Below are 25509 nucleotides of genomic sequence, written 5' to 3'. Positions count from 1 at the left end.
GCTACATGTTCACTAAGTCTCGTCCGTAGCCATAAACCCCTGTGCTAACTGAGCAATGCAAGAACTGATTGAGCTGTTGTAGAAAAGATAACAGGGGCAGCAACCTCCATACTGGCCTAGAACCCCTGGCATGGAAGTTCTCCAGGTCAGTGATAGAGCAGTATCTTTAGCTGCTGAGTGCTGGTGCATCAACCCCCAGCAAGGAGTCCATCTATCATCTGTTAAGAAAGTGTCTATTATTTGCCTTGCAGGCAGTGAAGCTATGCCTAGAGGTGGACCTGCAAGCAGTTCCTCAAGAGATATGAGATGAATGAGATTTTGCATGTCTGATGAAGGATAGAAGCCTAAAGTCAGCAAATTCTGTATTACTAAGCATCTAGTTACGTTCTCTGGCAAAGAAATGTGCAACATTTCACATTGGTATCCCAGACTTAGTTTGCTTTCTGTCACCAACATTCATGCCTGTCCTCTTGGAGAACAAAAGAAAAAACATTTGTAGGGTCTGATTCTGAGAAAATACTTAAGGTTTTTTTTCTCACCACCACTACTGAGATACCATAGTAAACATCTCTCTGAAAGTATAGAAACATGACCTATATATTAATCAGAATGACCTAATGGTGGTTTAGCTGTTAAAGCCAGATCTGACAGAAGGTATAGCCAGCACTTACAAACCATTTTAAACTATGTGGGACTTTTTTTCATGAACATTTAAAAATATTTTTAAACTTCTCATAACGATGGATTCAGACACTGTTGTTCAAAACATCATTGTAGTTTGCTTTCTTGCAGGGAATAAAAAACTCCATGATCCTTTTTATCTTTCTTTGTGAGGTGGGTTTGATTTGCCCTCTTTTGCCATAACAGTGGTAATTTTTTCCAAAATAAAGCTTTTCTCTTGTTCAGAAGTCAGGTGCATTTGACCATTGACCATTCCCTATGTTTCCACATTGTCGTGTGGAAAATAAATAACATTTCAACTTTCATGAATTTGCCTCATTTCTTCACTGCCCTCTAATTAAGATTTTTTTTTCTGCTTTTCTTTAACCGTTTCAGAATAAAAAGGTATACTGTACCACAGAGGTACTGCATAAGAAGGATTATACTTAAATAATAATTATACGGGTAATCAAAACTTGTTATAAATGCTGTGTTTTCTGATCTGAAGATTAAGATTTCGAATTCTGAAAAGAAAGATAACTCCCCCTAAAAAACATGTAGATGGAGTTATACCACAAAGAATCATGGTTTATAACACTAAAGAGTAGCAATACGTAATTTTTCAGATATGATTCTACACACTGAAATCTTCAGCACCTGATTATATGTCTATACCTTCATATATACTGATGGAGGGTTATAGATGCCAACAAAAAAAAAGCAGCTAGAACCTTAAGGGTCTCCAAAAGCTATCAAACTCAGGATAACTTAAAAGTATCCAAACAGAAATCGTCAGGGCAAAGTGTTTATGTGATTCAGTGAGCACAGCCTTGAGCAATTCAGTCTCACCTCTGAACTCATTTGAGTTGGGCATTTCAGACAGGTCACCTCTCAGACACAACTGGTGGGACCCTTCTTGTTGTTCCAGCATATGGAGATAGGGGCACAGTTATTTTCTCTCTAGCTCATAATCACAACTTTATCTCAGAAGCTGCAGAGTATAGTGTGTTTAGAAGTGTTTCAGCTTCTCCTTTTAAGGACATTTTGCTTTGCAATGAAGTGATTATTTGCCCAGGCACTTGAACCTGATATTCCTACATTCAGGGTGAGTGTCCTGAAGTAGAGTTAGCACTCCTTTTCTTTCTCTGTGCTAACTAATGTTGAACTGTTCACACTAAGTAGAAAATATTTAACAGATGTTTATCCATGAAAACTATATAGCCTACCTATAAGCTATATAGTCTACCTACCTAAGTTATTTTCTTACAGACCGGGAGTCTTTTATCCAATGTCTAAATCTGCAAAAAAGTTCAGAACTAAAATGTCCTCAATGAGCACTGGGATGGTAGCTCATAGACTGTTTCCTTTGTTTTGTGTAGACATCTAAGCATCTTTGCTCGTGCTCTTGCACATGGGAGAGTTAGATGGGATGGATCTTTGTCTTCACTGCCAGCACACAGTAGCTCACAATAGTCAAAATAGGAGCAGATTTGCACAAGCCAGCTTCAGACATCTGGGCATTGAATGAAAGTTTCTGCAGTTTTTACCTATGGAATCTATATCCAAACGTTAGCTGAGTTATGATTTTGTGAGTATCACGGGAGTTTGAATTATGGACTGGAACCTGAAACAATAAATTTTCCACATGAATTTAATGCAAAACTTTCAGCTGTAGAGCTTGTTATTAAAATTTATATTGTCCCCTAATGGTTATTAGTATTCTTAAAACCACAGATTCACAGAAATCCTAAGTTTGAAAGAACATCTGAAGGTCATTTGGTTCAACCTTCTCCTAAAAATAAGGCTAAATTCAAAGACAGGTCAGTTCCTCAGGGCACTACCCATGCAAATTGTGAAAATCTCCAAGGATGGAGAGTCTGCAGTCTCCATTGTGAAGAATCTCTTTGTATGTCCAGACCGAATTTCTCTTTTCGAAACTTTTCCTTTGCCTTCTTGTCCTTTCTTTGTGGACCACTGAATATGGGCCCTTTTTCTATAGCGCTCTTTTAGGCAGTAGAAAACTGCAATAAATCATGGGACTGAGGCATATGGTATATTCAGAGAGGTTAAAGGAAGTGACTTGGCATAGCCTGGAAAGGAGAAGATTGAGGGAAGTTCTCTTTGCAGCCTTCCATCTTAGTGGCTCTCTTCTGAATTTTGCTTTATAACCTTACAGTCTCTACCATCTTCAGTATATGCATGTTGCAGCTGTATGTCTAACGATCCAGACTACCTTAATGATGTTTTGCTATCTTGTTCACAGTTTTATCAAAATAATTTTGTTTATGCTAAGCAATGACCTGTTTATTCCCTTTCAATAAAAGTGAAAGTTTGTGAGTAGGAATGGGACCCTGCCAGGTTCCCTGCACTAAAAAGGCAGCTCTAATCAACCACTGCTCCCTCCTTTCTTGATCCATCTGACTATGCTGGACTCCATAAAGCAGTAGAGGGTAAGTAGGATTTATATTTCCAGTGTATGTCCAGAAATTCATGTTACTCACTGCCTGTTCCCTCTAGTGAACTTCTGTCATTTAATCTGAAAAATGTCTTTTAAATCAGACAAGACTTGTTTATTTGAAAGGTGACTCTATTTTTGTGAATGGCTGTGCAACACACTTGCAGACTAGTTCTTGAAATTTCACGTGTAAAGCTTTTGTCTGTTGATTTTGTATATTGTTGTTGTAATACTGCTTTACATGATGCTAGTAACAAACTTTCCTTTTTATGTCTGCTTTCAAATTCATGTCTTTCAAAAGATCATGATATATTTAAATCCTTCCATATGAAACTTCACATGAAAGTGTCATGACAAATTTGCTCATTTTAACGTGAAAGGAGGGACACATACTGTAAGTAAATTGTATAAGTATACTATAGGCTGCAAATTATGTAGCCCTAAACAGAGTTTACTTCAGACTAATTTACCCACTCCACTGTCTCCATGCTACTGCAGCTGTGTTATTTATGATCAGGTTAGGTGGGAACAGGGACGTATGCATCCTGGTTTTCAGTATCCAGAATGCTGAGGGCTTTATAACAAAGATTCATCACCTTTCAGGGAAAGCAGAAACTGCAAGTTATGGTGACTCAGTTTTCAAGGATCTAGCTCTGTTAAGTATTCCCAAACCCCTACATTTCTCCCTAGTGCCTAGAAAAAAATCAATGAAGCTTTTATAAACTAAGGTACATGTATATTGTGGCCTATTTGTTTCAGTCAGACACGTAGAGGTTGGGAATTTAGTCTTTATAGTGATTTAGGCCAATTCATTAATTCAGAAGCAGAAAGCTGTGCTTCTATGTCTCAGAATACGAAAGCAAAGAGGCACAGTGTTCCATTTCTTCTTTAGCAGAAGGACCTCACGTTCTAGTTTTTTTTCAGAAAATGTGGAAAGCAAGCTGTGCAATATTACCTCTCCCCAACTAACTGGGAATTTCTAAACCACAGGAAAGAGGTGTTTTAAGATAAAAATGTACTGCCAAATGTCATTTTCTCTTAGTTGTCCAAGTGCTCATTAGAAGATGAAGATTCCCCAGTTTCTGAGGGAGGTCACTAGTGCTGTTTGCTAATTGTCAGAGGGTTTTCTTCTACTGTATCCCTTGAACAGAACTCAGAATGCCTTGTAAACATCTTCGGATGTTTTATTTGCAGCATATGGGTATGTAGAAAATACCCTCATCCACAGGTTTTAATCTATCCTGAGGCTGACTATTCTCAGTCTCACTATTCACACTGTTTCATTTTGCATAAAGAGAATTGGTTTACTGAAACAAACTGAAAAGAAAAATACATTTCTGTCCTGTTTGCTAGATCACAGCTATGTGCTGACACATCTCAAGTATCAGTTTGTGCTCTAGAGGTCTTAGTGTTTAGCATATTTTCCTGTGAAGGGGACAGTTGGTTGAAACCTCTCTGGAAATGGTTGAATGGTGTTTCCCACATCTTTTTCTATTCTTTGGAGCTTTTTGCATGCCCTTCTTTCTTCTTCTATGTTATAATGCTTAGGTGCTATTCCACCGTGATTCCCACTCTGATGTGTTCAGCAAGCCCCAGCTTTGGACTTTATTCTTCTATGATAATTCTAGCTTACTTGTAACAAAGCTTACTTTCAATGCTTCCTGTATGTGGATTTAAAAAAGCAGTAACACTTATGAATTCAAAAATGATGAGAAAAATATTTCTATTATTTCCTGCGTCATTCCTTTTCTTCTAGTATCGGATTTCTTTGTGTATTATGTCAAACTGTGTATTGATTCTGAACATCCGCAATTAGCAATGTGCTGACTAAATGATTTGGTGTGGGGTTGGGTTTTTTTCAGACGTGATGGTTTTGCTTTTGCTGTAAAAACTAGAAGAGTTTCTGTTTGCGTGTTTAATAGTCTAGTAGTTGAAAGGAAAATAGTACCTGTGGGATGATCTGTGTTTGGAAGCAAGCCATTTACAGTTTTTAGTTACTAACACATTTAGTTTAGCGTGTGTTCCAGAATGCTGACAATATTTGGACTATTCATTCCCATACAGAATGTACTACTATCTATCTGAGTAGTTACGGCTGCATTTTTACTCATTGCCTGTGGCTTCTGAGAGATTTCGTTGTCCTTTTGACAATACTGAGAAATTAGTTTGTACTATTTCAAAGTGCTTTGTCTCGTGTACTGAAAACTTCATAAAACATCTACTTAGTGGCCAACACAAGAGCAGTGGAATATGTTAAATTATATATTTACAAACATATTGAAACTTGAAAGTAGACAAAACAGTTTATTTAACCTTACAATAAAATTTAATAATAATACAATAGCTTAGATTATCTTGTCTTAATCTGATTTTTTTTTTTTAATTTATAAAAGACTGAAACATAGTTGACAATGATATGGACACAAAAATACTATTTGCTATGTTTTATTTTCTAAAAACTAGTTAAAAGTAGCATGCAAGTAACTGAATAAAAATACTTGTATATATGACTTATTTTGAAATAATTATACCATCAATGGATAAAAATCTTACCATGAAAGTTTAAATGAAAGTATGACAAAAAGAAGAGTAAACATTTTTTTAACCTGAAGATTGTTTGTTTCCCTGTTATCTTTCACATATTCCATAAATTTAATAATATCATAGGCCCTGAAAACATATTTTTATCGATTTTAAATTGTTCTTAGATTGTTAGATCATTTTTTCCATTGTAATTGATAACAATATGAGAAAAGCATGAATAATTAAGAAAGATGGATTGGTTGGAGAGGAATCATGTATTTACACAGGGTAGCCCATACTGCTCAGCACTCTGATGAAACCCACCTGACTTCTATGTAAGTCTGGTACCAGCTGTCATGTATGGCATGCATGGACATAGATTTCTATGAAATTGAATGCTTTCCATCAACTTACCTAGACAGATGAAGGCATATTTTGCACCACATCTGGTCATTCTAATGCTTTCTAAATACAACCATTTGTAAAAATATGCACAGGTTTTCTTAAGGTTGCCAAGTGCATGCTAAATATTAACAAACAGAATGGATAATATGCAGATTGACACTTTGTAAAAGGCATATTCTAATTTTAAAGAACTATCATGATGTAATTCCTGTAGTTACTACCCCTAGAATGGAACTGGATGCTCCCAGGTATCTCACTCCAGTGAAATCTCAGCAGCCACGCGAAGACAGTTGTACATCTCCTGTGGCAAGTCAGCCCGAGTGAGATTGTTTCCATCCAGGCGCAAATGTGTGATCTTGGAATAGGTCATTGGCCCAACAACCTTACAGAAGCTGCTTAATGGGAACTCTGAAACAAAGGGAACATGAATAAGAGAAAGCATGAATAATTACGACAAATAGGACAAAATTTTTAATTTATTTATTTTTTTGTTTTATTTGGAAATTGTGACCTTAAATTTATTCTACTATTTTTTAATATTTTGCATGTCCACTAATGTAATTCCTCATGAGTTTACTGGCAATTGAGGGGCTTGTGTTAGAAGAGCTTCCTTCCATTAGTGTGAGAGGTTCAGAATTTCAAATTAAGTTTTTCAAGTTCTATGTGATTCCAGTACCCATTTGATTTTTAAGACTTCAGATTTTATATAGAGGTCCAATGTAGTGTTTAGCAAAAACCTGAATCTCCAGTAAAACTGGAGGTACAGAGGGAGGAAACAATTATGCTGGGTACATTATGATGGAAGGGTAAAACAGTGCTACATAAGATATTGAACGAAGTAAGAAGTTTCTGGAGAAGTTGAAACCATGATACGGCCTTACCCTTAAGAACAGGCAGTCCAATGGATGTCTGTGTCAAATATTATTTTGGATGTGTCATTTTTATTTATTAGTTTCAAAATTAAATTTGGGGCTGGATTTGGGGAGGAATATTATATTTATATTGTATACTTGAACATTTCCAAAACAGCAGGATTAAAAGGTGAGTGCAAATATTAAACGTTTTACTAAAATACTTATATTGATAGTAATTTATATATCATTATATATATAAATATGTATTTTTATATATTTATATAAATTATAATAATATATATATATTTTAATATGTTATTTGGTTCACATAACACCAGACAGGTCTCAAATGAAAAAGTATGTCTTGTATCTTTTGGGCAGAATTAACTGTAAACTAGAAATTACATAAGGCAGAGAAATTCTGTGTTCAGAATCTTCTTCAGGCCATTGACATCAATTGAATTCACACCGAAAATATTTTAAAGGGACTCCTTCAACAAACCCATTCACCAATATGCAGGCAAATTTCATATCTTCATTTGGTTTTATGTTGCAAAGGACTAGCTCAGAATTTCTGAGAAATCAAGGTAGTGTCTCAAAATTGGATACAATTATGACTATTTATCATAGGTCATCCCTGGACTTTTAAAAACATCACCTTAAATATCTTTTCTGCATGACTATTTAACTCATCTAAGAAAATGTTATGACCTACATCATGTTTTAGTACTAAAGTAAGTGGAGGAAACGTATTTCATAACTCCACTTTAACTTCACAGAAGCACAGAATCATCTAGATTGGAAAGGACCTTGAAGATCACCTAGTCCAACCATTAACCTAATAGTGACTGTTCTCAAATACACCATATCCCTAAGCACTATGTCAACCCAACTCTTTAACACCTCCAGGGATGGGGACTCCACCACCTCCCTGGGCAGCCTATTCCAACACCTAACAACCAGTTCTGGAAAGAAATGCTTCCTAATATCCAGTCTAAACCTTCCCTGGTGCAACTTGAGGCCATTCCTCTTGTCCTATCGCTTGTTACTTGGTTAAAGAGACTCATCCCCAGCTCTCTGCACCCTCCTTTCAGGTAGCTGTAGAGGGCGATGAGGTCTCCCCTCAGCCTCCTCTTCTCCAGACTAAACACCCCCAGTTCCCTCAGCCGCTCCTCGTACGACCTGTGCTCCAGAGCCTGCACCAGCTTCGTTGCCCTGCTCTGGACACGCTCGAGTCATTCAATGTCCTTTTTGTAGTGAGGGGCCCAAAACTGAACACAGGAATCGAGGGGCGGCCTCACCAGTGCCGAGTACAGGGGTCAGATCCCTTCCCTGTCCCTGTTGGCCACGCTATTGCTGACACAAGCCAGGATGCCATTGGCCTTCTGGGCCACCTGGGCACACTGCTGGCTCCTGTTCAGCCGGCTGTCAGTCAACACCCCCAGGTCCCTCTCTGACTGGCAGCTCTCCAGCCACTCCTCCCCAAGCCTGTAGCGCTGCTGGGGGTTGTTGTGGCCCAAGGGCAGCCCCCGGCATTTGGCCTTATGGAAACTCCTCCAGTTGGCCTCAGCCCATGGCTCCAGCCTGTCCAGGTCTCTCTGCAGAGCCTCCCTACCCTCGAGCAGATCAACACTCCCACCCAGCTTGGGGTCACCTGCAAACTGACTGAGGGAGCACTCGATCCCCTCATCCAGATCATCAATAAAGATGTTAAACAGGAGAGGCCCCAAAACCAAGGCCTGGGGAACACCACTTCTGACCAGCCACCAGCTGGATTTAACTCCATTCACCACAACTCTTTGGGCCCGGACATCCAGCCAATTTTTTACCCAGCAAAGCGTGTGCCGATCCAAGCTGCGAGAAGCCATTTTTGCCAGGAGAATGCTGTGGGAAACGGTGTCAAAGGCCTTGCTAAAGTCAAGGTAAACAACATCCACAGCCTTTCCCTCATCCAATAAGCAGGTCGCCCTGTTTTAGAAGGAGATCAGGTTTGTCAGGCAGGACCTGCCTTTCATAAACCCATGCTGACTGGGCCTGAGCATCTGGTTGTCTCGCAATGCAGTTGGATACTTTCAGAACTGGTATTACAATAATCTGCTACCATTGATGAAACATGACTTGCATAAAGAATAAAAGTACATCCATCTGTACAGGCAGCTCTTTAAAGCATGAAATCTTAACTAATTTTTTGGAAACAGATATGTTGAAGAATGGGTAAGGATTTGTGTATTTTTCACAAAATAAATTGCTTTGAGTAGGGATTATGGAAATGTATTTTAAATGTTTGCTCTTGATCACCAGTTTGATTAAGCAGATAAAAACTATTTCCTAGATTTTGTATATTGTACAGCTTTCTTTTGGAAGGGTAAGAGATAATATGTATCCTTAATGGCACATTTTTTGGCAGTCCATATTGCAATATAGTAAGACTGCAGACCAGTTCTGATACTTAAAAACTTTCTAAATATACTTACTTGGTTTTTTCCATATTGCTACTTTTAAGCATAAATAATAACATTTGGTTGCAAAGCAAGGTATGCTTATACAATTTGGACAGATGCTTAACTACTCAAAGAATGTAAACTTCATGTATATAAGCCACAAAATTTATCTGTGTTACCAAAATACTCATCTGTGTTGACTATTTATGAGACTGAAACCATTTTGGAACTAGATGCAACTAGATGAAACTAGATTTGAATTAGATCTAGTTCTCACAGAAGTCAAAGGAACTCTGTCATGGACTTCAGTCTCCAATATTTGCGCATATAGTTTGCATTTGTGTATCTTTTTTTTTATAGATCATATAATTGTCAGTTATTAAAATCATATTAAAAATATTTGTATTCTAGTTACAGACTCCACTAACAGAAAATAGATATGGGTTTTATGAATACACCTGATGTCCTTCTACCTATATAATCTGTATGGGAATTGCAGTCAGTAAGACTAGAGCACTGTTGCATAGAATAGGTCAGTAGCTTGCTTCCTCCTTTATTACTCTTATGAATGTTCAGGTGTTAAAATGTCTTCCTGAATAATATTCAGGTTCAGAGTCAGTGTACCTGGAATTTTGCCATTAGTGTGGCATTCATATTTTCCCAACACAGAATTCCTGCATGAGCCAGACACTGAAAATAAGAAGAGCTGGATGAAAATTCGATTTTCATATGAAAATTATTTCCCCACTAAAGGTGTCTGTCACCATAAGAAATTCTGATATTCTAGCAAACTATCTGAATATCTGAAATATCTGAGGAAGGAACAATAAAAGATCAGGAACAGGCATCTCCCTCCCTCTCCCTCTCCCTCTCCCTCTCCTCTCCCATAACTACAGAGAAAACTAGGAGTATAGAAACACTTATTTTTAGACTTAATTCATTTTTCTACTATATGCTAAGTGAGAGTATATCCCTTGTACATCAGGAGCGGAAGCAGCCTTTGCTGAGAGGAAGATTAGCTGTGCAAAGATTCCTTGTTCAGGTGTGCGATACAGGGGATAATCCTAATGGGAACTGCAGTCCCACAGTCATCCTTACTGGTCTGTTGTCCACAGTATGTGCGTCATTTCTGCACAGGCTGTTGTAAAATAATCCTTTTGGGTTTGGTGGAGTTAGTAAGCTAAAAGACCATAAAGCACCTCCACAACTAACTCCATTTAGAGTAGGTACAATTACAGTACATGTACTGATACACTGATGGACTGAAACGGAATATGTGGCCCCTTAACTGTCCTCTGGAACATTTTCATAGTCCCCCTTGTTTCACCCATGCTACATTCACATGCTATATTCTTGCTGGGATTTCATGTGGAAGCAACAACCCTCTCTCCTTAATCTTTTACAAGTACAAATGAAATATGGAGAAGTCTGCCTTTGGACCCTTTTCTTGTATCACTGAACCTCTATGATTCTGCTACTTTTTTCCATTCTGCAGAGTTGCTTTTTGCTTTAATGAGTATACAAAACGAATGTGTGTGTATATACATATATATAATCCTAATGGCATCTTAAAAGCATGTAACAAACCATTGCTATTAAAATCCCACCCTTAAATTACTACTAATAAGAAATATTAAAAAAAGAATTTTCAGTTTAGAAGTTACAGTTTAGATTTGAGGTTGTGGAGAAAGCAAAGGCTTCTATAAACCTTCCATGGTCCTATGCTAAATTGGTGATCCAATGAGCCTCAAGTACAGTAGGTGGAGTATAGAGTTGATACCTAACTTGCATTCAATATAATGGATGTGCTTCAATTTATGAGTTAGAGATCGGAGGAATTAATTTGAATTTGTCTTCATTCCAGCTTGCTATCCACTTTACCCACTGCACCTAGCATCACAGATGAAGACAGAACATACTGAAGTGAACCCAATTCTGCTACAATTTTTTTTTATGTGTATATTCATCAACTTCTGTTCAAAAAGCTTGAAGTCACTCAAATGAGTGTATTTCTCAAACAAGTAATTTTTACAAGTCATTATGCATTGGCATAATGACTGTAGCAAGCCCAGAATGAAACTCATGGAAAATAATTCAGAGAAGTATTTGCTTTCTTTCTGGTAATATCAAAAGAGTTGGAACCAGATTACTCTTTCTTAGACAAATATGAATGTTAATTGGTAACCTAAAGGTACCTGAGAAAAAGGGAGAGCATAACAAATTAAGAACTATGGAAAAATATATTTATGTTAGATTTCAGTATAAGTGAAATCTTTAAGCTATGTAAGCACAGTCTGAAAGTTTGTACATTTCAGGACAAATTATCATTACCCTTAATACAGAAATCTCCCTCTCGCACTATATGTTTACTATGGCCCATGGTATGAAAGGGAAGTTGGCTTTTTTACAGTCAGCCTTACACAAATCTCTGGCAAATTATATTTTATTAAAAAAATAAACTGGTTATTGTTTAAAGGTCAACCAGCTCAGTTTTTAGAAAGACTAAGCACTCACAGCTATAGGTCAGGTATAAAGAACAATGAACTGCAAAAACTTTGATCACTCTGTATCTGGTACTTTATTAAACTGAAATACTTATTTCTAATTAAATTTTCTGTCACATTGTCAATTAGCATCTTAGGGAACACAATGTCATACCTGTGAAATTAGATACTCGAGAAAGTTTATTATTGAAGTCTGCTAGATTTTCTGGTTAAGCAAAAGCCAGTAAATCAGAGTTCTTTTGCATCAGTCCACAGGGTAATGATGATAGTGAAGCAGTAACCAATGCACATTCACTCAAACCATCCCCCCTCTGTTGCTGACCAGTACTCTAGAAATACAGCTTTCATTGCAAAATTAAATTGTCACGGTACTTGACTCAAAAGTCCTTGGGAATGTGAATGGAAAGCAAACTCAGTACCTGACTATTTTGCAGAAGGTTCAAAGCAACCACTCTAAGCAGGGAAAATTGCCTCATATATCTCATGGGAAATTAAACATCATCATTATTAGCTCCTTTAGGAAAGGAAGAGTATCTGATAGAGTTCTACAGGTCACTGTATGTGGTGCCTCAGGTGGAAAGCATTAACTCACTGTTTTCCCTCATAAAACACAGCTGAGATGTAATAGGGAAAAAAAAAAAAAAATCATAATATTGAGGAGAATGTGAAGCATAGTAAATACAAAACATTTCAAAAGATCTTGCCCCCTGTCTGGTAAAATTTGCACTGAAATATTTGGCTTTAAAAACTATGTCTGTATGGAGTTGGCTTTGTATGGAATAGCTAACACTGATATCCTAAACCTCTGATAAATACAGCAGGCAAACAGAGGAGAGTGTTTTATGGTTTACTTTATGCCAGCTAGCCAGATGATATAAGTCCTCCTGCAGAAAAAGTGTTATATTTGACATATCTGCCACTCTGTCATGGACCACCACCAACAGAGGTGCAGCTGGAGAGCTGCTTACAATGGTGAGGCCTCTCCAGCTCTCCAACATCTCTTTCCCTCCCCAGGATCAGGACAGCCTTGTAAAAGCCCTGTCTCAGTAGAAACCTCCATGATCTCATGCAAGGTGTGACATTTATTGACTGCAGAAGGTACATTTTTTCAAATCATCCCTGAATGGAGACATTTGATCATACAATGTGGGAATTGCAAGAAAAAACAACAGGGACGGCAGTTTGGATTTCAAAATGGATTTGGAGGGATACTGCATGAGAGAAGGAAGGAAAGAGAAAAAAGCAGCTTCTTTGCTGTATCTTTTTCATTGTTCCTTATGCCTGATACCTTATGAGTTTGCTATCTTCTCCCTCTTTCCTCTCACTTTCACTACCAGACTCCTAAAAGGTTACACATACCATAGCCAGATCCTCAGCTGATACCTGTCTCTTTTTGCTGACTTATGAATTCTGAACATCTTCCTCACTGATCAAACTTTTTCCACTGTTTTTTCCTCAGTTGTATAAGACAACTCCATTGGCTTCTGTGGAGTTACTCCAGTTTACTTGAGATAAGAATTTGACCAATAATACCCACATTAGTATGAAAACAGAAATTTCTCTCTTTAAGGTTAATTTGAGTCGCTATCAGATGTCTGTGTTTTAACATTTATGTGGACAACAGTCAGAGAAATGTCAGTGTGCTAACATTCAAACCAGTACCATTTCTTCAGAATGGTTCATCTGCCCCTTCAGATACTTTAATTGACCATCAGTGTCTGGACTGTGGTGAATATTAATGAAAATATGCAAATTTAACTCACTGTTAATTTTGTTGACTTGGAGGTAGAAGTTTTCAAGGTTCTCACTGACTGTTGGAATACTCTTCAGCTGATTGAAGGAGAGATCCAACTCAACGAGTGATGTGATATTGAAGACATTGCCTGGTATTCCAGAATCTGTTAATTTATTGTGGGATAAACGTAAATATTGCAGGGCTTTAAAACCTTGGAAATACTCATCGGGAACATTGGAGATCTGGTTATTATCAAAGTAGAGCATGAGTAAGGAGTGAGGCAGTCCTGTTGGTAGCTTTGTAAGCTGATTGAAGCTTAAGTCAAGATACAAAAGTGAATTCAGGCCTTTAAAAGCTCCAGAAATAGAATCTGCTTTCAGCTGGTTGTTTTGGAGGTGAATGACAGTCAGATTCAGCAGTCCCTCAAGTGCACCAGGATTGACTTTTGTGATCTTGTTGTGACTTAACTGAAGGTCATCCAGAGTTTTGGGGAGTGGTCCAACAGCTTCAGTCAAATTGTTGTAGTTAATGTGAAGTTTCTTCAGATGTTTTAGTTTAGAGAAGACTCTTCCCTTAATTTTTGAATTTTCCAAATGGTTGTGATCTAGGATCAGCCACTGTAGGTCTGTTACATTATCAAACGTGTTCTCTTCAATGCCCTCTATCATATTGTTCCGAAGATAAAGGTATTTTATTCCACTTGGTACAATTGGAATGGTTTTCAGTTTAAGATTGTCACAATACATGGCAGTAGGGTAGCTTAAAGGACAATTACATTCTGGGGCACAGACTGCTGAGGATGGCCCAAAAGGATCATAGCCATAATCATCTCCAGGACCATAGTCATACTGGCAAAAAATGCCACTAATCAATAACAGAAAGACAGGTAGGGAGTTTAAAGCCATCTTTTCAATGTGTCTTGTCCCTGTATGGTGAAAGGGAATAAAAAAGTTATAACTTTAATATTTTTTCTCTTTCAGCAATATTTGAAATTTTACCACATAAAGACTATAATGAAAAACTAGTTAATTTAGGCTTCCTGTTTAAAGCAATTAATTAAGAAAAATAAAATAGTTTGTAAGTATTGCAGTGTTGCTATTAGAAACTTACAGTTGTGTTATAATCTGTCTTTATAATATAAAATTGCAGGCCATTTTGCTGTTGTAAGGAAAACATTCAACACTTAATATCTTCCTGCATTTATTAAGTCACAAGAAGGATGATGAAGTTCAAGTTTTTTAAGCTTGGCACAGAAGTTTTCAGTTTTGCTGAAACTCATGTTCAGAGGCAGTTCTGCCATTTGAATTCTGTCAAACATTCATAATACCTAAATAACGTGGCAATTTGACTTAAGTTTGAAACAGCAGGGAAGTTACAATCAGAGGGTAATGATCTGCTATATAGTGTGCTGTTAAGATGCCTGTAGCTTGAAATATTTTCTTCTGATGGTTCATGCCCACTAAGTTTTTTATTCACTTAAAGAACAAACTAATAGCAATATACAGCATACTCTCTTGGACATGTCAAACAACCAGAACTGCCTATGTATGTCTGTGTATACTCTAATATGGATCTAGAGTGGATCTGAAATGACTCAATTTCAGATAGTGCAGATGTTCTTGCAAATTCTACATATAACAATAAATGTGTTGATTACATTGTATGTCCATTCTAAATCAACAGAATAATAAAGTATTGACTTTGCATAATTGGTCTTTCAGTTCACGTGACAGCAAAAAGATGTTCAGTGTCCTTGAGGATGTTTTGCTGTGTTCCAATATGAGTGGTCTCACCTTAATTTTTAAGATCATAACTTTCTTGTCAGATACTCCACAGTATCTTCACAGATTAGCATCTTGCTTTTATTTCTTACTACCTAGATAAACGTTGTGGTGGAAAAGTGGGTCTAACATCACTGAAGTCAGTGAGCTTACTTTGATTTTCACCAGTAAAACAAAAGGCTCAGTGTACTCAACTGCTGTTCAGAGAGTGAGATGATTAAGAAAATCCTTAGAACCTCCTTGAGTTCTCAAGTCATTTCAGAAAGTATGTGAAGCCTGTAAACAGACCACCAGACATAGATCTCAGATGTGGGCAATCTTCCAGAAGAGTAAATTAGTCTTGCTGTTGGCATTGTTTAGTGTTATACAGAGTACAGTGTTAAAATGCAGGGCCATAGATAGAAAGACTTCCCTAATTCTAAATTTCCTTGCTTTTGTTGACCCAATAAAAGCCACATTACATTCTAGACAGCTAAAACTAAAGTACCTTTAGGCAGAGCCTATCGATCTCATGCAGCACAGCACAAAGATTTTTTAAAAAATGTTCTCATGTTATCTTCAAACACCCACAAATTCCCTCTGCAAGATACTAAGCTGCTGTCCCCTGAATAAGGAGAATGATTCTATATCTTTTCCACGGTGTTGATCACACCACATTTACCTAATTACAATCCATAAGATAAAGCAATCATTGGAATATGAGTTATCAGTGTAATTTCCTTTGTCTGTTCTTCATTACTGCAGGAGAACATGAAAACTCAACCATCAGTCCCCTGCTGGTATAAGTAAGTACAGCTCCTCTGAAAGCAAAGACACTACAGTGAGACAAATCAGCTCAAAATCTGGTCCTATTTAGGTACTAAGCATTAAGAATGGGGGACTAACTGCTTCTGTATTCAAAGTATAAGACAGAGTGTAATGAAGTTCTTGGATGACACTCTTTGACCTTACAGTGACATTTTTGCACATCTGCATCATATTACAGTCTTACTGATAAAGTAGCATAAATATCTTATTTTAAATTCAAACTCTATTGTTCTTCTAGTTTTTAAATTGTATTTGTAATGCTAATTTTTGTTACTGATATCATAGGCTGATATTTCTTTTAAATAGTATAAAATATTTAACTGCTCTGCAGAACCCTGGAAGTAAGTTAGACAGTAAGTGTTTTGAATTATTTTATCAACAACATTTTAAAATGTAGGTGACAGTTTTGTAGTACAAGGGCATATGAACATGTGTGTGACAAAACAGAATAGTAAAATACATGTGTAGTGTAGTTAACTAGTTTTATTCATGGATTTCTCTTTCACTTATCTAAATGTTTCTCTGTCAGAAGTGTAAATGGTAAATAGATTATGTGCACATGCCTATTTGTTGCACTGAGTTATATGAATCCAAAAGATAAAATCAGAATACATTCTTAACATTTATCTTAAAACATAACCATGCTTTAACTAATTGCCTGCGTTTGTTCTAACCAGTTCTGTTGTAAAATACCTGTGAAAATATTTGTGAAGTTGCTCAGGCAACTTGCCAAAACATACTAAATGACAAATACATGATTTTGGAAAAATGCTTACTACAGTAGACAAACTATTCAAGCTATTTTGGAGCTAGTCTATACTACCTTAAATCTAAAGCTATTGTGAAACAAAATAAATATAAGTTTATCATTCAATCAGACTTAGACTAAATATACATTAATTATGCAGCATAACATTTTACACAGTTTGCAGAAGATTTAATTTTTTAAAGTTTCAATAGAATATTTAAAATGTGCTTTAAAATTAACAAAAAACTTTAAATTACCCATAATTTTCCTCTCATTGTTTACTTTATTAATTATTTAAATATCAGAATACCTTGCCTTTCTGTAAAATGAAGCAAAATGATTTAACAAATGGAGTCTGTGGAGCTCTTACTAATAATTATGAATGAACAAGTAAGCAGTGAGTAGTCTTACAAATTTCTTTATACTGTGCATCAAGTCTTCTGAAGTAGAACAAAACAGACTAAAAAAGTGCAACACTGATGCACAAAATATGTGAGATTGTTTTAAGGAAACTGAGAAAGTGAATCCACTAAGCAATTGTTGATTTGTGTTCAGTTTACAAATTGGCAAACTTATCCTGACATGTTTTCCAATTACAGCTACATTTAAATAGCTGAACATTACAGTTAAAACGTGAAGCAGCACTTACCTTACTGCCTTGAAGCTGCTTTCCTTAATTCCCAGAGCAGATGCAATAAGGGACTGTATCAACCAATATATGCTGTAAACAGTGTCAGGAGGTAAAAGTCTGCCAGATCCTCTGTGTTACAAGAGAAAAAAAGAAAAAAAAAAAAAAGCCCTAGTCACGCTGTTCTCTGAAGCTGCTATGTCATCATGGTGATCTTGTGGTGTGGCATGTGCAAAAATGCAGCTCTCTAATGAAGTGCAGGTGGATACCATATATTGTACAAGGACAACCCATCTGTTACTCCTGTGGGATGAAAAAATGATCAGTGTTTCACAAACCTGAGAAAGTTTAGATCACTAGCCATAGCCTTAAACAAGGAATTTTTTTTATTTTAGAGGGAAAACATTTTTGATAGATTGTAAAACAAATTGCAAACAGACTTTTGTTTTCCAACTTATTTTATACTGCTAGACATGAGCTAACAAATAGCACTCAGACCTCAGTGTTGCTGTGCTTCTTCAGCCAAGTGACTCATTCATTTTTCTGCCTTTTTCTTTAACTATCTTATGTCCACAGTAAAGTATCTGTAATAAAAGTTTTAGCTTAAGGATCAGAATGAAAGATGAAAGATTGTCTTTGAATTTTAATCTATTCCACAACATTAAATATCGTGTTCAAAGTTTCTTCTGCAAAACACTGGAATTTATTTGGTCTGGAGATTTTCTTCGGTGATTGAATGTATGTTTGTTTAATAAAAACATATCCTAGGAACTGTTTTTCAGCAGTTACTGTAAACTCACATTATACATTTGTTCATTTTTGCACTTACAGCTTTCTCCAGTTTTTCAGAATCTGGAACTACTCAGCTTTACGTTGTCTGTTTCTTATTCCATGGATGTAGTTCAAGAATGCATCTTAAAGCTTGGATGAGATGTTATTTTCACCAGGCAATGCCAAAAAAATAATGCACTAAGACAGTAACTCTTTAAAGTGGATCTTAATGTTTCCATTGAACTTTCCCTTATCTCTAGATGGTGGATGTCTTCCCTTTTAATGGGATGCAAGCTCTTTCTTATAAAGTTGGATGGCGACAAATGTGAAATGTGCATATAGAAAGCATGCACAAGCCATTTTAAAGTGTCTTGTGTGTTTAGTTGTATTTGACTGCAACTGTTGTGGGTACAGATCAAGTTTTTTTGTCTGTTATCAACTGGTTATCTTTATGAAATGCCATGGTACAGGATGTGGCTGGGTTGGAGAACCCTAGCAGCTTCCAGAAGAGAAGCCTGCATGTGGGTTTCCCCCAAAATCTGCTGCTGATGCATCTGGACCTCCATGCCAGTGGCTTGGCATGATTCAGTGCCCATCACTGAGAACAGAAAAGATGCTAAGTGATTACAGACCTCTCTGCTTCTGCAGTAACACACTTAGCAAACAAATTTGCTCAAGGCAGAGTGCCAAGTGCCAGTGCAGCCCATATGGATTGAATGTCACTCTTCTGATGTTCTGACATCATGCCTGTCCCCATGGGGTGGGAGAAACATTTATACGTTAGGAAACATGCTGATGACAGACCATAACTACATTACTGTTTGAATGATGCAAATAAGTGAATGTGAACCAGTGGGATTACGATAGTGAATTAAGCTAAGTAGGTGAAAAAGTATGCATGGTATCAGAATTAGAAATATGGAAGTGGACAAAGCTGTTGTTCTGCATGTTGACAAACGGAGACCAGATGGAGTTTCTCATGCACAGTATAATACTTATCTGAAAATTACTTAATTACTTTCAGCTGACCAAGGAAAACCTAAACTGTAGCCTTGACTGTAAATGGGGCAACAAGCAGGAACATTCAGCAAAAGATCAATTAGAATAAAGGAAATATTTTTAATAAAGACACGCCCTTTAGGTCAATACTGAGGTTTGCTCTGTTGAATAAGGTACAGCAAACTGAGAAATGGAGCATAATGCTTGCAAATAAAATTTTTAAACTCACAGGAAAGGCACTAGTTGTGTTTTTTCTGTTTTTTTTTTTTTAAGGATAAGCTCAATATTATAATAAATTAATACATTTTTTGATCTTTCAGTAATAGATATAGTTTTACAGTTGCAGTACATATGGCATTGTACTTTGTATGCAAATACAGGATAGTGCAGGCTTAATATGTCTGTGGCACAGTTCTGTTTATACACCAGTTTTTTATTACATAGATTTCTGTAGGTCCATTATACATGCTTTTTTCTCATTCCATTAACAGAAACACAAACCACGCATATTTTTATAACTTGTAGAAAAAAACTTATTAAACGTGATGATATTTTGCAATTAACATATGGTAAAATCTTGGGTCACATTCAGTTTAGCTGGGACTTTTTCATTCAGATAGTTCCTGTCTTGCTGACTGTTTTAAATTATCTACATACATCACACATTCAAGATGAAGAATCACATGTCTTCCAAGCATAAGATATAAAACAATAGATTTTTCCTTTAATAAAATTTTTGTCATCTCTCCACTCTGTTATTTAATAGTGTTCGTTCAGCATCATTTTATATGCTTTCCTAATCTTCCTGTTCTGAATCATGAAGAACTGAACTCATAAACCTCTGTTTGGGAGAGCAGGTAGGAACTAAAACCCAGCAAACGGAGGTATGGCTTCTTCTGCAGCAAAGGGTGGGAAAGTGGGTGGATGATTTCTTTCTGTCCTTATTTTGTGTTTTCAGGGGGTTTTATGGGTGCCATTAAGGGTCATTAAACAGCATGTGAACATAGTCTAGCTAATTTCCAAGGAATACACAAAATAATGTGTAAGTTTACCTATATCATCTAGTATCATCTAGGCTGAAAACTGGTTATGAATATGCTTCATACCTGATACTGCCAGGACATACTGATACTGCATCTTTTCAGCAACTGTGGTCCTGGTTAAGCTATCTCCAAAAAGTTTGCTTTCTCCAAAATCAGTTTTCTTTTTTTTTTTTTTTTTTTTTTTTTTTTACGGGAAGTGTGATCAAAGCCTATTCTCATCTAGTTTTCTTCTGCGTGTAATAAATGAACAGACACATTCCTTTTATTTGATTCAAATCTCCTTTCTTGTTAATTCATGTTTCATGGCTGGAGATGGCCAAGAAGTCTGGTAGGTTGTAGTGAAAGAATCTGAAAGCAGAGCTCACTGCAAGTATATCACCTTGCAGTAGGTGAGATCTCACCTTCAAATATTGCCTAGTTACAGTATTTTCCCTCTTTGCTTATCACTGATATCCTTTATGCCTTTTCTCTCCTGTAAAACTATCTTTTTTATAACTTCTAAGCACTTCTGCATAAAGGGAAACTCCTCCCAATCTGTTGACTTTTAACCTCCTTTTTCCCAAAAGACTCAAGTTACTAAAACATGATATCTAAAACAACTTTTAGCCTTAAACCTATGTACATAGATGTGTATCCTAAGAACGAAAAGATCTGGGTCCCAAAAATTAGGAGTAGGGTATCTGGGTCATTGGAACATACAGCACAAGAAAAAGTGCTTGTGGAAATTTTCACGTTGGCAAATAAAATGAACAATGAGTTTTTGCACTAATCACTCATAATTTAAATTAAATACTATTCTCAGGATGAAATAAAGGCTAGTTCATTTTAATAGGCTACCTGCAGCAGAAAGTAAAGAAATCTCCATTAAGGGCAAAGGCCATTCCATGGGCACCATATAGCAAACCACTTAAAGAGGTAGTGTAGTGTTTGTGCATGGTTTTCCATATCTCTAAATAATGAATATATAGCTTGTTAGCCTATATATAATGAATAAACAAAAATATGATATTGACTCAAATCTCCAGTAATTATTAGTTAAATTTTTTTGTGAAGTCCTACAGCATTTTTAAAATATTACTTAAGGCTGACTCATCTCAAAGGAGTTCCACCAAAAACAATTCAGTTCCAGATTCTGAAGGCTGTAGGTGCTTATTATTTTTTCATCTGAAAACTTCCATTCCTTCAAATTGAAATTTTATTTGTTCAGCCTCTACACTGCACTTACATTTTAAACGGAAAGTGTTAGAGCACATACTATAAGCATTACAAAATTTGTGGTGATCCAAATCCTTTTTTCCCTTTCTCCTAAAAAGGAAATAGCAGCTTTGGAAATTTACAAAAATGGTAATAGTGGTACAACCTATTAGCAGACCGCAACAGATATTTCAGTTGAGCATGAATCTTTGGTTTTGGTGTTCTGAAAAATCGCTCACTGTTTTGCCTCAAACTTGACAGTGTCTATATTATACCCGTTAGCCTCCTCTCCGTTGCTTTTCACACTGCTTTTGCACTAGACTGTACTTGATTTGATTCAAATTGTCAATGGCAAAACTCCTTTAAGTTATTTCAAAGAACTGCACAGATGAAGGCAAGATGCTTCTTTTAAAACAGATTCCTACATATTTATAAACTCTACTTTGTGTTATAGCATTTAAAATGTTGTGTTCTATGTATAAAAGAATCAGGTGACTCTGAAACATGAACCAACTCAAATGATTCCTAAGGTAAAGAATGTAAGAGGATCTCAAGGAGATCCTTGTTGAATTTGTGGGAAAGTTGTCATTACAGGTAAAAAATATAATAGCAGCTCTGTATTTTTAACAGTGCAGCTAATTTATAGGAAAAGAAAGAGGTGGACTTGGCAAACTTGGGTAACTCACTGCCTATTTGCATATATTAATGCTGTTTCAATGCAGACCTCCTTTGAAAATCATTGGTTGCTAAATATCTTCCCCTAATCTAAGCAAGAGCAGTATCTGTCTGCTTTCAGATCACTGTTGTTTAAGGTCAGAAGGGATGTTGCATCATCTACATTGACCAGCTGTATAACACAAACCATTAAACTTCATCCTGTTACTGCTGTACTGAGTTCAACAAAATACCTTTGCCTACTTATGCTCCAGACAACATATAACCATGATCTGAGACATGAAAAGTTTTGGAGTTTTCTATTTTGGTGCACAAATTTGTCAAATTTTGCCCAGGCTGCTTTCAGGACCTGGCAGGTTATGACAGGCACTTAGCACTTTCTTATCTGTGGGCAGAAGTTTGCATCTTGGGGTAGCAGCTGACATAATTTAGACTGTGAGTAAGGCTTATTTATCACAGTTTTCATCCTTGTGTCTGCTAGTGTGTACTTGCAGGCAGCACCCAGAAGTAGAGGGCTGGTTCCGAGGCTGGTACGAAGGAGGGTCTGCTCAGTTAGAACAGACCCAGGGCATCCGGAAAATTTTAGGCTTATGAACTCAGTAGGAGTTCCAGGTAGTACAAGAACTTCCAGTTTCAAGCTTGCAGGGTGTATGGTACGGTCCTAGGACGTTGGCTGCCTCTGTTTGTGCATGCAGCTGCAGTGGGCAGCAGTTGCTGGGACAGTTTGCTCTTTGAGACCTCAGTGGGAGTGGGAACTGCTGCCTCCTGCGAAGCTGGTTCACCGCATCGTTCTTCTGCACCAGATGCTGTCTCCCAGTGAGTTCCTATAACTGCCACTCTTTGCCTAAAGTAATACAGCAGTAAGGTGCTATATGGTTTTGGTTTAGGTAGTCCTGAGAGGAGCAGGAAGTTGGACTTTGTCATGGTTTGAGCTCAGAGGGCAACTGAATATCATGCAGTTGCTCACTGCCCCCTTGCCCCCCAGTGTTGGGAAGGAGAAAGTAAAGCAAAAAGGTCAGGAATTGAAATAAGGACAGAGAGGGATGATCCATCCATTATGGTCACAGGCAAAAGACAGACTCATTAGAGGAAGAACAAAAGAACATAAACTTAATACAGATGTTAACAACAACAGCATATAATGGACAGAGTAGGACCATGAGGAGCATTCCCACATCTTGAAAACACCTTCCCCTGGATGCTCCCTTCTTCTCTGCCTCAGGTTTGCTCCCAATTTCTCTACTTTCTCCCTCCCAGAAGCGCAGAGGGCAGGGAACAGGGGGTGCAGTCAGACCTGCTGCTTCTTCCAGCTCGTGGTGGAGGGAACTTCTGGTATTCTTTCCCTGTCCCAGCATGGTCCCCCTCTCACAAGAGACAGTCCTCCACAAACTCTCCAACATGAGTCACTCCCATGGGCATGTGGGTCTGCATGTTGCAGTTCTCCCAGTGCCAAAATGCAACAGTGGGGCCTTCTTCCCATGGGGTCCCAGCCTTCTTCAGGCTCAGTCACCTGGGTCAGCATGAGGCCCCCCACAGGCCACAAGTCAGTATCTGCTCCACTGGTGACCTCCATGAGTGGCGGGGGGATCGGCCCTGCTATCTCACCACAGGATACAGGGGAGTTTCTGCTCCAGTGCACTTCCTGCCCTTCTCCTCCTTTCTTCCATTGAAGTCTGTGTTTGAAGAGATGTTCTCCTCACAACTTCTCCTCACAATTCTCACAACTTCTCCCTGATTCCCCTTCTCAAGTAAGTTTTTGCAGAGGCGCAACTAATTGGCATGACCTTGATGCAAAGGTGGGTCCAACTTGGAGCTGAGGGATTGTCGAGAAGATTCTTACGGGGGGCCACCGATGTAGCCACCTCCCCTGTTACCAAAAACCCATGCCACTCACTCAAACCAGGACAGACTCGGTGATTCTTATGGGTCCCTTCTGACCCAAGATATTCTATGATTCTGTGTAGAAAGCAGTAGTCTAGTGTGCAGCCACATACACCTTAGCTTTGAATTTGATATCTGGGCAACCAACACATAGCATTTGGTCTTCTTCCAGTTGATGTGACCCTCTACTGGAACATATCCACTTGGTGCTAAATTGTCTTTGCCATGAAGATGGGAGAGTTTGGGAGCCACTCCATGTGCAATTTTTTTTTAAGTACCACTGATTGTCATTTTTTAAATTAAACACCTCAGAAAAAACTACTGCTACTACAGAAGACTCCCTTACCTACCAAGTTTACAATCTCATGGGCAAGTAAAAGCTTGCTAGATAATAGTTACTATATTATTAGTTTTCTATTAGTATCTATTCCGACATTAGCTGACAATTCATTATCAGCTGAATGCTGTAACAGGTTTTTACATTGTTTTCCTGGAACTGATTGGAGGTTAATAGCCTTGAGGTATCTACCTATTTGTAGTCCATGAACAGTAACAACTACTGTTCTGGTATTCCTAGGCTCATGAAAATGGACTGTGAATGTACCGAAAATCTCTTAGATGGTTTCCTAAGACATTTAAGTACAAATGATTACGACAACCCACTTTAAAAGTATTTATCACTAAGAAATATTATTTTGGTTTTTCCCTTTAAAAATAATATGATAGTCCTCATATGATAAAGGTACATCAGTCTGATGAAAGTACATCAGTCTACTCCAATTTCTACCATTGTCTTGTGTCTGTTTAGTTGTGGTTCTATAACATTACTAGATAAATAAATTACTAGAATAGAAAATAAATTACTAGAATTTATTTTCCTCATCATAAGCTTAAGCTTCTTCCAACTATTTTCCATCTTGCTATCTGTGGATCTGTCACTGATATCTTCAGTGCAACTCAGTTTTATTTTTTGCCTTATTACTAATATGTACAGAGACACTTTTATATATACTTTATATTTCCTCATTCTTTGTATCTCATACTTTTTTTTTTTCACTTCTAATTGCATTTCACTTTTCTACTGAAAGAAGCAAGCTGATGGCTAAAATTTGTCTTTCTTGCTTGTAAAATCGGGGTGGAAAGGTATTTGAGGACAATCTCTTAAATTCTTTTTAAGTATTCTTATTTTCTTCTGATTTTTCCTCCCAGACAAATTTGCTCATCCTTTTCCTGTTTGGAGATACTGAGCTCCTCTGAAATACTGGCTGGAAATATGCTTCTGACCATATTACATGGTCAGCTTTGGCAACCACCAGATTCCAATCCAGTGATTAAGTTTATTCATCATAAGGAGGTCCAGAGTGGATTTATCCTATGTTGTATGCAATACCTTTTGTCTTAGGAA

The 25509-nt window shown here is 37.3% G+C and overlaps 1 protein-coding gene across 1 annotated transcript; it reads right to left on the bottom strand.

The window, feature by feature from the left end:
- Positions 1-5412: 5412 nt before the first annotated feature.
- On the bottom strand, positions 5413-17738 carry LUM (lumican). Its single transcript, XM_074901476.1, has 3 exons — positions 17563-17738; positions 13606-14502; positions 5413-6451 (listed from the first exon to the last, which is right to left on the bottom strand). Exons 2-3 carry the CDS (start codon positions 14480-14482, stop codon positions 6297-6299), a joined length of 1032 nt encoding a protein of 343 aa, XP_074757577.1. The 5' UTR covers positions 14483-14502; positions 17563-17738; the 3' UTR covers positions 5413-6296.
- Between the last annotated feature and the right edge of the window lie 7771 nt (positions 17739-25509).

The sequence above is a fragment of the Athene noctua genome, chromosome 3 (genome assembly GCF_965140245.1).
Source record: "Athene noctua chromosome 3, bAthNoc1.hap1.1, whole genome shotgun sequence".
Lineage (NCBI taxonomy): Eukaryota > Metazoa > Chordata > Aves > Strigiformes > Strigidae > Athene > Athene noctua.
This window is presented reverse-complemented; position numbering and strand designations above follow the sequence as displayed.

What these genes read in the sequence shown, in the direction of transcription:
- LUM (XM_074901476.1), bottom strand. Translation starts at nt 14,482, where the DNA reads ATGGCTTTAAACTCCCTACCTGTCTTTCTGTTATTGATTAGTGGCATT. An exon ending in CCAAGTCAACAAAATTAACA is followed by an intron (nt 6,452 to 13,605) that starts GTGAGTTAAATT and finishes CCTTTGTTTCAG; the next exon opens with AGTTCCCATTAAGCAGCTTC.